Raw genomic sequence first — 14,012 nt, 5'->3', positions numbered from 1 at the left:
CCATTGCAAAATTCTGCAACGCCGATAATAAATAAACAATTATTGTAACAGGTAAACAAATGTAAACATGTGAAGATCGGTTTTGAGGCATCTTGAAATATCATCATGAGAAAATGATTGCCTATAAAAGTAACTGGTTGCTGCTAATTCATTATAAATTACCTCCAAATGGTTCAAATGGCTCTGAGCACTATGGGACTCAACTGCTGAGGTCATTAGTCCCCTAGAACTTAGAACTAGTTAAACCTAACTAACCTAAGGACATCACAAACATCCATGCCCGAGGCAGGATTCGAACCTGCGACCGTAGCGGTCTTGCGGTTCCAGACTGCAGCGCCTTTAACCGCACGGCTACTTCGGCCGGCAAATTACCTCCAGTTTCAACAGATGCAGTGTTCTAATACGTCCTCACAGGTCAAGTAAAACGTACGAATGTTAATGTGAAAAAGAACAGGAAAACGAAATACGGCAATGAGATACGCATTCGCAGTCTACAAGCAGTTAGGAGTAATTTTGCGATGTTTAGCCACAGACAGATCATTCGAGTGTTTGATATTTAGTGTGGAAATATCCACAAACATTATTAGTGAGCATTTTTTAAATATTTGACGAAGAATACTTTTGATGTCTCATCCAAAGGCATGGACTGTTTCTGTATCACTAAATAAATTAAGCGCTCAGACTGCAAATGTGTTTCACTTTGTTCTTCAAATCCAGCGGTGTCGAATTAGCATTTCGTATGTGCCGAGTACCCGAAACTTCCACTAGTCTGTGACATGAGCTGCAAGCCCGAGACGAGCCGAGTGTCGGCGCGAAAATATCGGGAAATGCTCTCCGGGCGGTGTAAATGCGAGCTCCTCACTTTCTCTCCCACAAATTCCTTCTGCGGGCCGCAATGAAATCAACTGATTGCAGGATCCGCGGGACAATGGTTGTCCACCGGTTTGGTAGACGGTAACTGCAGCGGAGACGACAGCTGGAGATACGGTATGGACTCAGTGCGACACTCTCTTGAAAGTGTTCCACCTCTTGACAGGAGGAGTGCGACTCCTGTGGATTCCTCCTCACATAAACGACAAGTGTCTCGAAGCTGCTATTACCATCGACGAATTCTTTGAATTGTAGGAGTTGCAGTGCCGTACTGTCAACTAAACTACCACCGCGCTGATGTGACTTAATTGCACCTGACGAATCTGAGAACGCAAAACGCCTTTGTTGATGTGCTGTTGCCAACTCAACTCGACACATTTTGGAATATGAATGAGAGAACGAGCGTTCGAACTAGATACATGTGGGAGACCGCTACCGGCAACCACATGAATCGGCAACTTACAACTTGCGCCAAGGCAACTACTTGTTTCTCTGCTTATGCTAAAATCTAACCGTGTTCCTATCTTAACTCATGTAGAAGATACAGTCTTGTAAAATTGTATGGATCTTTTCGAGTATGATGCCCAGTGGTTTCTGGTGTAAAGTTACAGCTGTAGACTTATTCTCACCTTGACGTGCCCTACGACCGGGCTACAGCCGGAGCCGGCGCGCTTGCCCTTGTGCAGAGAAAAGCAGCGCAGCCAGTCTTGCAGGCCGCTGAACTGGGACAGCTTCTCCAGCTCGCACGGGTATAGCTGCAAGCAGGCCAATACCAATGTAAAGAACCTAACTCACCAAGTCAAAGAGAATACTTGAAATATCAAGTCTTAAACCGTAGTCCATGCACAGTCACATTATTCACGAGGTCTTCAATAAGTAACGCAATGTATTTTTTTCTTGGCCAATTTCGGTTGAAAAAATGCGGAATTTGTTGTAGGCTATCGTGAAATATTCACGCTTCAGCCTCTTTAGTTCCATGAAGTTGCAGTGGGTGACGGCGCTATCCATGGCCTTCAAAATGGCGTCTGCAACGGAGGAGCGTTCCAAGCAGAGAGCTGTCGTTGAGTTTCTGTTGGTAGAAAACAGTAGCATCGCAGTTACTCATAGGCTCTTGCAGACATGGAAGTGAACAAAAGCACGGTTATTCGTTGGGTGAGGCGTTTGTCATTATCGCAACAAGTTCACGGAAACCCGTTCGATCTCCCACGTGCCGACTGGCCGCACACAATTGTGACTCCTGCAATGTTGGGACGTATGAACATTCTCATTCGAGGTGACATATCAGAATCAATCACCAAGCTGTTCAACTGGGCGTCTCTGTCAGTAGTGCTGCCACACTCGTCCACCAGTTGGAGTACTCGAAAGGGTGTGCTAGTCGAAAGCAACGAGAGAAAGAGGTTTAGTGACAGAGAGATTCGTTTCTTACGGACAGAAAGAATATAGCTGGGATATGCGCAAAAGAAAGCTGCGCTGACGATAACATCTACATCTACATCTACATCTATACTCCGCGAGCCACCTTACGGTGTGTGGCGGAGGGTACTTATTGTACCACTATCTGATCCCCCCTTCCCTGTTCCATTCACGAATTGTGCGTGGGAAGAACGACTGCTTGTAAGTCTCCGTATTTGCTCTAATTTCTCGGATCTTTTCGTTGTGGGTTAGGTGGTTAGGTTAGTGGTGTTTAACGTCCCGTCGACAACGAGGTCATTAGAGACGGAGCGCAAGCTCGGGTTAGGGAAGGATGGGGCAGGAAATCGGCCGTGCCCTTTCAACGGAACCATCCCGGCATTTGCCTGAAACGATTTAGGGAAATCACGGAAAACCTAAATCAGGATGGCCGGAGACGGGATTGAACCGTCGTCCTCCCGAATGCGAGTCCAATGTGCTAACCACTGCGCCACCTCGCTCGGTCTTTTCGTTGTGATCATTACGCGAGATATATGTGGGCGGTAGTAATATGTTGCCCATCTCTTCCCGGAATGTGCTCTCTCGTAATTTCGATAATAAACCTCTCCGTATTGCGTAACGCCTTTCTTGAAGTGTCCGCCACTGGAGCTTGTTCAGCATCTCCGTAACGCTCTCGCGCTGACTAAATGTCCCCATGACGAATCGCGCTGCTTTTCGCTGGATGATGTCTATCTCTTCTATTAATTCAACCTGGTAAGGGTCCCATACTGACGAGCAATACTCAAGAATCGGACGAACAAGCGTTTTGTAAGCTACTTCTTTCGTCGATGAGTCACATTTTCTTAGAATTCTTCCTATGAATCTCAACCTGGCGCCTGCTTTTCCCACTATTTGTTTTATGTGATCATTCCACTTCACACAGATAAGGCTTTAATCTTCTCCTGAATGCCGGCCGGGGTGGCCGAGCGGTTCTAGGCGCTACAGTCTGGGACCGCGCGACCGTTACGGTCGCAGGTTCCAATCCTGTATTGGGCATGGATGTGTGTGCTGTCTTTAGGTTAGTTAGGTTTAATTAGTTCTAAGTTCTAGGGGACTGATGACCTCAGAAGTTAAGTCCCACAGTGCTCAGAGCCATTTGAACCATTTCTCCTGAATGCAGACTGGTCTTGGATAAGACGCAATTTACTGGGTACTTTGTTCCACATTCGTAGAGGAAGTGGAGCAGAAGCTGGAGAAAGATATGCAGGGTGTCTCCCTAAGAATCATCAGGTGCATTTTCTACAGTGTTTCAGCAGATATTTGAAATTTTGTTTCTCCAACGCGTAGCTGGAGTTAGCCCAAACAAGTACTGTTATCACGTTTTTTATGCGATGACCAGCGTCGATGGGAAGCGTCAGTCTGTTTCCCGTTTCAAATAAAATTATTTTTAAAGTGGAATTTTACGTGCCCATTCGCAGAGCGGTCCAATGTTAGTCTAGTGCGATATTTGTTCCAACAACGTATGTTAACAGGAACAGTAAGAGGCTAAGAATAACCAGTACTCCAGAGGCGAAACAACGGCCCTGGCCCGCGCTGACTGCTTCAGCTACGCAGAAGCGCTGCACAGTAGCTGCTGAAGGACTGATTATGTATGCCTCGTGATTTACTGGCTCTGTTAACACATTGAACTAATATAAGACTAATTTTGGACCCCTCTGTCTAATAGTCATGTAAAATTCCTCTTTAAAAATCTGAATCTACGTGATTACTCTGCTATTCACAGTAAAGTGCCTGGCAGATGGTTCAGGGAACCGCCTTCGAGCTGTCTCTCTGGCGTTCCACTCCCGAACGGCGAACGGGAAAAACGAGCACTTAAATTTTTCTGTGCGAGCCCTGACTTCTCTTATTTTATCGTGTTGACCATTTCACGCTATGTAGGTGGGTCCCAATAGAATGTTTTCGCAATCGGAAGACAAAACTGGTGATTGAAATTTCATGAGAAGATTCCGTCGCAATAAAAAGCGCCTTTGTTTTAATGATTGCCACTCCAGTTCACGTATCATGTCTGTGGCACTATCTCCCCTACTTTGCGATAATACAAAACTATCTGCCCTTGTTTGTAGTTTTTTGATGTCATCCGTCAGTCCCACCTGATGCGGACCCCACACCGCACAGCAATACTCCAGAATAGGGCGGACAAGCGTGGTGTAAGCAGTCTCTTTAGTAGACCTGTTGCAGTTTCTGAGTTTTCTACCAATGAATCACAGTATTTGGTTGGCTCTACCCACAAATTATCTATGTGGTCGTTCCAGTTTAGGGTATTTGTAATTATAATACCTAACTATTTTGTTGAATTTACAGCTTTCAGATTTGTTTATAACGGGAAAAAACTGGCGCTTTCCTTCAGAGTTGGGCGTCGTATGAAAGATGTGGTGAGCAGTATTTGTTTGAGCTGACTTTATTTACATGTTGCAAAAACGAAACTGCGAATATCTACTGAAACACCGGAGAAAATGCGTCTGACGACCCATAGGAGAGACACCCAGTAACCGAAATGAACAATATCATGACGAATACGCATGTTTAATGTCGGTGGTGGCTTTTGGACAGTTTGTTCAGGAGCAAAAGGTATAAGTGACCACAAGGCCGTTGTAGTAAGACTGAATACCATAACGTCCAAATCCATCAAAAGTAAACGCAAAATATATCTATTTAAAAAAACAGATAGACGTTCACTTAACGCCTTCCTGAGAGACAGTCTCCACTCCTTCAAATGGTTCAAATGGCTCTGAGCACTATGGGACTTAACAGCTGTGGTCATCAGTCCCCTAGAACCTAGAACTACTTAAACCTAACTAACCTAAGGACATCACACACATCCATGCCCGAGGCAGGATTCGAACCTGCGACCGTAGCAGTCGCGCGGGTCCGGACTGCGCGCCTAGAACCGCGAGACCACCGCGGCCGGCTACACTCCTTCCAATCTAACTATGTAAGCGTAGGCCATGTGGTTTAAATTCAAAGAAATAGTATCGACGGCAATTGAGAGATATGTACCAAATAAATGGTGCACCGAAAAGCTCATAACACTGTTGCAAAGCAACGAAAAAGCATGCCAAACTTAAAAGAACACAAAATCTTCAGTATTGGTGAAGTTTTACAGAAGCTAGAAGCTTGAAATTTGGCTCGAAATACAAAGCGAGATGCTTTTAATAGTTTTCACAACGAAATTCTGTCTCAGAACCTGGCAGAAAACTCAGAGTAATGATTCAAATGGCTCTGAGCACTATCGGATTTAACTTCTGAGGTCGTCAGTACCCTAGAACTTAGAACTACTTAAACCTAACTAACCTAAGGACATCACACACATCCACGCCCGAGGCAGGATTCGAATTTGCGACCGTAGCGGCCGCGCGGTTCCAGACTGTAGCGCCTAGAACCGCTCGGCCACTCCGGCCGGCCAAACTCAGAGAGATTCTGATCGTATGTACACTAGCGGCAAGATGCAGTCAGTACCTTCACTGAGTGACAGCAGTGGTAATATTACTAATGACAATGTCACTAAAAAAGAGTTACGAAACACAGTTTTCCGAAATTCAACATAAAGCAATTAAATCACTTAATAAAGGCAAGTTTGCTGGTCCAGACTACATACCAATTAAGTTCCCTTCACATTATGCTGATCTAATAGCTCCATACATAACAACCATATACAACCGCTCGCTCGACAAAACATTCGTACCTAATGACTGTAAAAGTAAATATTCAAGAAAGGAAGCAGGAGTAATCCACTGAATTACAGATCCATATCAGTTACGTCGATTTGCAGTAGGATTTCGCAACGTAAACTGTTTTTGAACATAACGAAGTACCTCGAAGAAAACACTCTGTTGACACATTGTTAGCACGGATTCAGAAAATACCGTTCTTGTGAAACACAAGTAGCACTTTATTCACGAGATGCAATTAGCGCTGTCGACAGGGTATCTCGAACTGATTCCGTACCTCTAGATTTCCAGGGGGCTTTTTACATGTTCCTCAATTGTGACTCGTAATCAAATTACGTCTTTGTGGAGTATCGTCTCAGTCGTACGACTGGTTTCGTGATTTCCGGTCACAAAAGTCGCAGTTCGTAGTAACTGATTGGAAGCTACTGAGTAAAACAGAAGTGATATCTGGAATCCCTCAAGGAAGTGTTATAGACCACCTGCTGTTCCTAATCTATATACAGGTTGGTCCATTGATAGTGACCGGGCCAAATATCCCGCGAAATAAGCGTCAAACGAAAAAACTACAAAGAACGAAACTCGTCTAGCTTGAAGGGGGAAACCAGATGGCGCTATGGTTGGCCCGCTAGATGGCGCTGCCATCGTCGTCGTCGTCTGATACTCATATCCGAATTTTCATTTCTCTCCTGAGATTTCCTTTGTCACGGTTCAGGCGTGGAAGTGTCGCTGATGGCTTAGCAATCCAATCCTAGCGTGGAACAGGCGGCCACAGACATTACAGCTGATGGAAGGTGGAGGACGTGGCTGAGCCTGGAGGAGTTTACATCTCCGGCGTTTGTCATTCTCCATTCTTCGACGTTCCAGCTCAAAGTTTTGAAGAGCATTTGAGGTTACTGAGCGCCAGCGACTTCGATCGTCTGCTATTGTGAACCAGTTACTCGGATCGATGTTTAAGTTTTTCAGATTTTTCTTGTACTGATCCTTATAACATTTGAGAGGGGCCCGTCGTGGCCTTTTACCTGTGCTCACTTCGCTGTGCAGCATTTGGCGTGGACGTCTGTCATTTTTCATCCGCTGGACATGTCTGACCCATCTGAGTTGATGCCCAATCATAAGAGCTTCCATGCTATACATTTTTGCTTTCTCAAGAACAGCCGTGTTGGATATGAAGTCATCCCATTTCAGGTTCATGATATATCTTAGCTTCTGTTGGTTGAAGCGTTCTAGTTTCTTCAGATCACAGCAATATAACGCCCAGGTTTCGTAACCATATAATAGGATGGAAATGACTACAGCTATGTACACCATTAGTTTGGTGTACAGTGTTAGGTCTTTATTCAGGAAGACACGCTTTGTAAGACGTCCAAATGCTACATGGGCAGCACGTAATCTATTCTGCACATCTTTTTCAGATGAGCAGTTAGATGACAGTATGTTTCATAGGTATAGAAAATGGTCCACTTGTTCCAAGGGTGTATCATAAATGGATATGCTGAAATCAGGAACGGAGGAGCCAGGAGTTGGCTGCGCCATCACCTTTGTCTTTGGAGTATTGATGGAGAGACCAAATCGTTCGTACGCCCTGCTGAAGGAATCAACTGACAGCTGCATCTCTGCTGGTGAATGAGCTGGAGAAGCATTGTCATCAGCATACTGCAGCTCTGCCACAAGAGTGGTACTGGTGAACCTATTTGAATGGATTCTGGACTGCTTGAATAATCCTCCATCGAACCTGTCTCGTAAAGCATAGCTGCCAGATACAATGCAAATAATGTTGGTTCAAGAACGCATCCTTGTTTAAGTCCACTTGTTATTGGGAATTCACCAGTTGTTTCATTCTGGCAGAGAACCTGTCCAGTCATATCATCGTGGAGAGCTTCAATCAGGTCAACAAAATGTTCAGGGCAGCCGAAGAGTTTTAAGACCATCCACATGGCCTCTCTGGAAACTGTATCAAAGGCCCTTTCTAGATCGTAGATAAGTAGTAAAGGTTTTTGCTGTTCTCTGCACTTCTCCTGTAGTTGTCGTGCACAGAAAATCATGTCAATTGTCGCTCTTGAAGGTCAAAACCCGCATTGGGACTCAGGTAGTATAGGAACCTGCGTGGCTTCTACGCTGGTATTAAAGAGCTGTATGGACCTATCGGCTCCTCATCAGGAACACTGAAAGCTGCTGACAACTCCACCATTCTTACTGAAAGTCAGGACATCTTAAATCGTTGGAAAGAGCACTTCAGCTCACTGTTAAACCGCCCTTCTATTGCCGCTGGAGATTTTTTTAAAAATGTCCCACAGCATCCTCCACAACCCTGGATGGCCGATCCTTCAACTTTTCAAGAATCTTGCAAGGCACTCAAGAGTGTAAAACCTAGGAAGGCTACTGAACCTGACAGCATTCCGATGGAGCTTATTGAGGGTGGCGGCTTGCCTCTAAAAACTAGACTCTTCCCACTCATTCTATTAATGTGGGAAACTTGCAAGGTGCCAGCTGACTTGAAGAACTCTGCAATTGTCACCATCTTCAAGAAGGGCGACAGAAGCGTCTGTGGTAACGACCGGGGAATATCTGTACTCTCTGTCACTGGCAAAATTTTTGCAAGAATCCTTTTAAATCGCCTCCAGACACTTTCAGAGACTACCTGAGTCTCAATGGCGCTGCCATAGATCAAACGGATATCAACTGCGTTTTTTAAAATAGGAACCCCCAATTTTTTTATTGTATATTCGTGTAGTACGTAAAGAAATATGAATGTTTTAGTTGCACCACATTTTTCGCTTTGTGATAGATAGTCATAAACGTATACGTACGTGGTATCACGTAACATTCCGCCAGTGCGGACGGTATTTTCTTCCTGATACATTACCCTTGTTAAAATGGACCGTTTACCAATTGCGGAAAAGTTCGATATCATGTTGATGTATGGCTATTGTGACCAAAATGCCCAACGGGCATGTGCTATATATGCTGTTCGGTATCCTGGACGACATCATCCAGGTGTCCGGACAGTTCGCCGGGTAGTTACGTTATTTAAGGAAACAGGAAGTGTTTAACCACATGTGAAACGTCAGCCACGATCTGCAACAAATTATGATGCTCAAGTAGGTGTTTTAGCTGCTGTCGCGGCTAATCCACACATCAGTAGCAGGCAAATTGCGCGAGAATCGGGAATCTCACAAACTTCGGTGTTGAGAATGCTACATCAACATCGATTGCACCCGTACAATATTTCTATGCACCAGGAATTGCATGGCGACGATTTTGAACGTCGTGTACAGTTCTGCCATTGGGCACAAGAGAAATTACGGGACGATAACAGATTTTTTGCACGCATTCTATTTAGCAACGAAGCGTCATTCACCAACAGCGGTAACGTAAACCGGCATAATATGCACTACTGGGCAACAGAAAATCCACGATGGCTACGACAAGTGGAACATCAGCGACCTTGGCGGGTTAATGTATGGTGCGGCATTGTGGGAGGAAGGATAATTGGCCCCCATTTTATCGATGGCAGTCTAAATGGTGCAATGTATGCTGATTTCCTACGTAATGTTCTACCGACGTCACTACAAGACGTTTCACTGCATGACAGAATGCCGATGTACTTCCAACATGATGGATGTCCGACACGTAGCTCGCGTGCGCTTGAAGCGGTATTGAATATCATATTTCATGACAGGTGGATTGGTCGTCGAAGCACCATACCATGGCCCGCACGTTCACCGGATCTGACGTCCCTGGATGTCTTTCTGTGGGGAAAGTTGAGGGATATTTGCTGTCGTGATCCACAGACAACGCCTGACAACATGCGTCAGCCCATTGTCAATGCATGTGTGAACATTACGGAAGGCGAACTAGTCGCTGTTGAGAGGAATGTCGTTACACGTATTGCCAAATGGACTGAGGTTGCCGGACATCATTTTGAGCATTTATTGCACTAATGTGATATTTACAGGTAATCACGCTGAAACAGCATGCGTTCTCAGAAATGGTAAGTTCGCAAAGGTAAATGTATCACATTAGAACACCCGAAATGAAATGTTCAAACGTACCTACGTTCTGTATTTTGACTTTACTGCTAAGGTCATCAGTCCCCAAGCTTACACACTACTTAACCCAAATTATCCTAAGGATAAACACATACACCCATGCCTGAGGGAGGACTCGAACCCCCGCCGGGACCAGCCGCACAGTCCATGACTGCAGCGCCTGAGACCGCTCGGCTAATCCCGCGGGGCTCTAAAATTGTGAGCCATATGTTTGTGACTATTACAGCGCCATCTATCACAAAGCGAAAAAAGTGGTGCAACTAAAACATTCATATTTCTTTACGTACTACACGAATATGTAATGAAAATGGGGGTTCCTTTTTTAAAAAACGTAGTTGATATCCGTTTGACTTATGGCAGCGCTATATAGCGGGCCAACCATAGCGCCATCTGGTTTCCCCCTTCAAGCTAGAAAAGTTTCCTTCTAGTAGTTTCTTCGTTTGACGCTTATTTCGTGAGATATTTGGCTCGGTCACGATCAATGGATCACCCTGTATACGGTTTAAAAGAGAATCTGAGAAGTCCTCGTAGATTGTTTGCGGATGATGTCATTTACCGTCTATCAAGGTCTTCATAAGATCAAAACCATTTGCAAAATGATTTATATAAGATGTTTGTACAAAACGCTGCAAGTAACTGGAAAGTGTGAGGTCATCCACAAAGGTACTACACGGTATCCGCTAAATTTCAGTTACACGATAAATCATGAAAATCTAATGGCTCTCAATTCAATGAAATACCTAGTGATTACAATTACTTAAATTGGAACTATCACACACACACACACACACACACATATATATATATATATATATATATATATATATATATATATATATATATATATATATATATATATAATGTTGTGGGGGAGGCAAACCAAAGATTGAAAGATTGCGTTTTTATTGGCAGAACACTTAGAAGAAGACCTGCTAAAGGGACTACTTACATTGCGCTTGCCCGTCCTCTTCTCAATTATTTCTGAACGGTATGGGATTCATATCAGATAGGATCGTCGGAGGATTTTGGAAAAGTGCAAAGAAGGGTAGCTCGTTTGTATTATCGCGAAACAGAGGAGGGAGTGTCACAGATATGGGATGATATTGGAGTGGCAATCATTCAAACAAAGGCATCTTGCGTTGCAGCGAGCCTTTTCACGAAATTTTAAACATCAATTTTCTATTTCGAATTCTAGAATATTTTTTTGATACCTTCCTATATAGGGAGGAAGGATCATCGTAATTAAATAAGAGAAATCAGAGATCACACGGACAAAATTTGAAATGTTCGTTTCTCTCTCGTTCGAGAACAGAACGGTAGGGAAACAGTCTGAAGATGGTTTGATGAACAGCCACTTAATTGTGAACTGCAGAATAGTCATTTTGCTATAGATGGTAAACTTGTTGAAATCGAACAGTATTGAAATGGGCGCTTGACATTTGTCCATGGCATATTTGATGTTGCCAGTTACTTTGGTTAATGCAGCTACTGTGTTATGACGTGTCCGGAAGCCTGGTTGATATTTATCGTAGATGTTATAAGTTTTAAAATAATTCATCTGTTGTTTGTGACCAGTTAACACAGAGGCTTTGATATTATGGGTAATATGCTGGTCAGGCTATAGTTGCTTGGCGATTTTGAGTAATCATCCTTGTTTACTGGTTAAATTAAGGTTTGCTTCCACTCAGTAGAATATGTATCACTTACAAGAGAGAGATTGGAGATGTCTTTGAGCACTGGAGAAGTAGTATCGACTACGTTTTTAATTATACCTATGCTCATCCGATCATTACCTACTGCCTCAGGCTAGTGTCTCATGATTGATTTTCGTACTGTGGGTGTAAAAAGATGTTTTAAGGAAAACGCGTCTGTCGAGAAATTTCTATTTTGTGGCTGATAATTTATCACCGCTTGAGAACTGACTGTTGTTGAGAAAAAGTCGTTTAATTCGTCTGTAGACGCTTGAAAAACAGTATCAGATTTTGCCTCTCCTTTGCCAGGGAAAACCCCAGTACGAGGAATTTTGACGACTGTCGTTTACATGGCGTTTGTACGGGAGCCAAGACATGGCAGGGTGTCAGACAAAGCTGAAAGATGGTTAAGTTACAGCTCGTTGAGATTCGACAACAACTCACATCAAATATTAACGCAACTCTGAATACATCTGTGATCTCAGAAAAATGAGGCACATCCAATGACACAATAGTATCTCAATATCTTGAAAACTACAAAAGTTAACATTTCACAGTGAATAAATATTTACTCGGTGTACCTCTGAATTAACAACATTTAGCTGTTTCATGCGATTTCAACAAACGGTATCTCAGATTATAACATCGCCATGATGGATATCATCCCTGAAAGCTAAGTATTTGTATCTATTTTACTTATTAATTTACGACGTCTTTTATAACTTTTTTATTATGCAAATGTTTTTCAAGGGGCCGTATTCTCCACATTTTCACAGCAAATGAATACAGCATCAGCAGTTCATATTTTGTCATACTTGCGCTTTTATTTAATCAACAGGTTACTATTTTGCCAGTAACTTGATGTACAAGTTGATTGCAAGTGCTACTAGAAAGCTTTTCAAATTTAAAAGTGGTCAGTGTTTGTGTTAGTGGACACCATAACTGAAAAGAGAACTAAAAGACGCTGCTGGCAAGAAGGCATAAATAATTGTTTGAATAATACTTGACTACAATTCGTTGTCGTTTAACATGAGCGCATTTGTACAAGTTCACTGGCTTATTTATTTATGGACATTACTTTATTTATAATTACTGCAAATGATCTGAGTGTGACCAAATGCTTATATCATATATTTTATTTAAATATTGTTGTAATGTATTAGTGTAGTGTGGGAAAGTGGTCATGTTGAGTCAAATCATGTTTATAGCAGGTAAGAACAATGTATTTTTGGTGGGGATGGCCTTCAGTCAATGGTACAGGATACAGTAGAACACTAAAGGCATCTAGTTGGGACTGGGACTTTTGGTTTGCACAGTCAAAGGGAACGATAATGGACACATTGTATTTAATGCTGGAAAAAGGCAGGTCTGCCTATGGTAACGTGAGTGATTGAGTCTTATTGGTGACTGATTCTGGGCGGTGAACGACTGCTAGAATATTATAAATTTTGAGGGGACTTTATATTTCGACAGGTCTGAATGTGCTCCAGCGTAGCACACTAACTTATTCTGCGTGTATTACGGAACTGGGGATAGATAGAGTGTGAGTTACTACTCTTTCCATCGGGTGTGTTAATTTGTGAATCATCATGTTCAACTGTGAATTGTTTTGAGCTACTGAATATTTCGTGTATTGTGAGCACGGAATGGATTTAGTTTTCGCGTATCTTTGATGACCGTTTCGTTTAGGGATTTTGCTACCGTTCTCGTAATGCTCTCAACGTAACTTTACTGCATTTGATGAGAGTATTTTCCGTCTGAATTTTGACTTACTATCATAGGATCACTTCCTGTTTATTTGAGATGGCCTTTCTTGAGGAAACATTATTTAACGTAATTCTCTTCCATCTACATCAATTACAAACGTTAGGATAGAGCCCTTATTATTAAATTGTTCATTTAAGTTTTATTTTGTGTTTCTGTGTATTTTCTAACTCGCAATTCTAGCCAATGCATGTACCGTTTGACTGCAGGATCACAGCCACAGTTTAATATTTTCAGTAAAGTGCAGGACATGAAGACAGACGTGCGTGGTTCGACCCTATGACTACACCGAATCTTTGAAACAGAGCCGTGCATAGACCAAGTACCCAAGGTACGAGTAACACAGATAAAGACGCAACTGGTTTGCTCCTGTGGGATGCTGTTTAAAAGAGCAGCTCATCAGCGTTAACCGTTAGCTATCGTCACAAGCGAACTGTCGAAAATTTTAACTATGCATCTCCAAAATTATGACTGAGGAAATGTCCGCCAGAATATCAGAAAGGCGTTATTCAGTTACACTG

The 14,012-nt window shown here is 43.0% G+C and overlaps 1 protein-coding gene across 1 annotated transcript in view; it reads right to left on the bottom strand.

The window, feature by feature from the left end:
* Positions 1 to 14,012, bottom strand: part of LOC124594154 (otoferlin-like) — a 171,566-nt gene that overhangs the window by 63,101 nt on the left and 94,453 nt on the right. The window contains exon 11 of the mRNA XM_047132512.1: positions 1,500 to 1,625. Within this exon, the coding sequence (XP_046988468.1) occupies positions 1,500 to 1,625 (126 nt within the window). The remainder of the gene's footprint in view (positions 1 to 1,499; positions 1,626 to 14,012) is intronic.

Source organism: Schistocerca americana, chromosome 1 (assembly GCF_021461395.2).
Source record: "Schistocerca americana isolate TAMUIC-IGC-003095 chromosome 1, iqSchAmer2.1, whole genome shotgun sequence".
In the NCBI taxonomy this organism is placed as follows: Eukaryota; Metazoa; Arthropoda; class Insecta; order Orthoptera; family Acrididae; genus Schistocerca; species Schistocerca americana.
The sequence above is the reverse complement of the archived record's forward strand: the minus strand, read 5'-3'. Positions and strand labels throughout refer to the sequence as shown.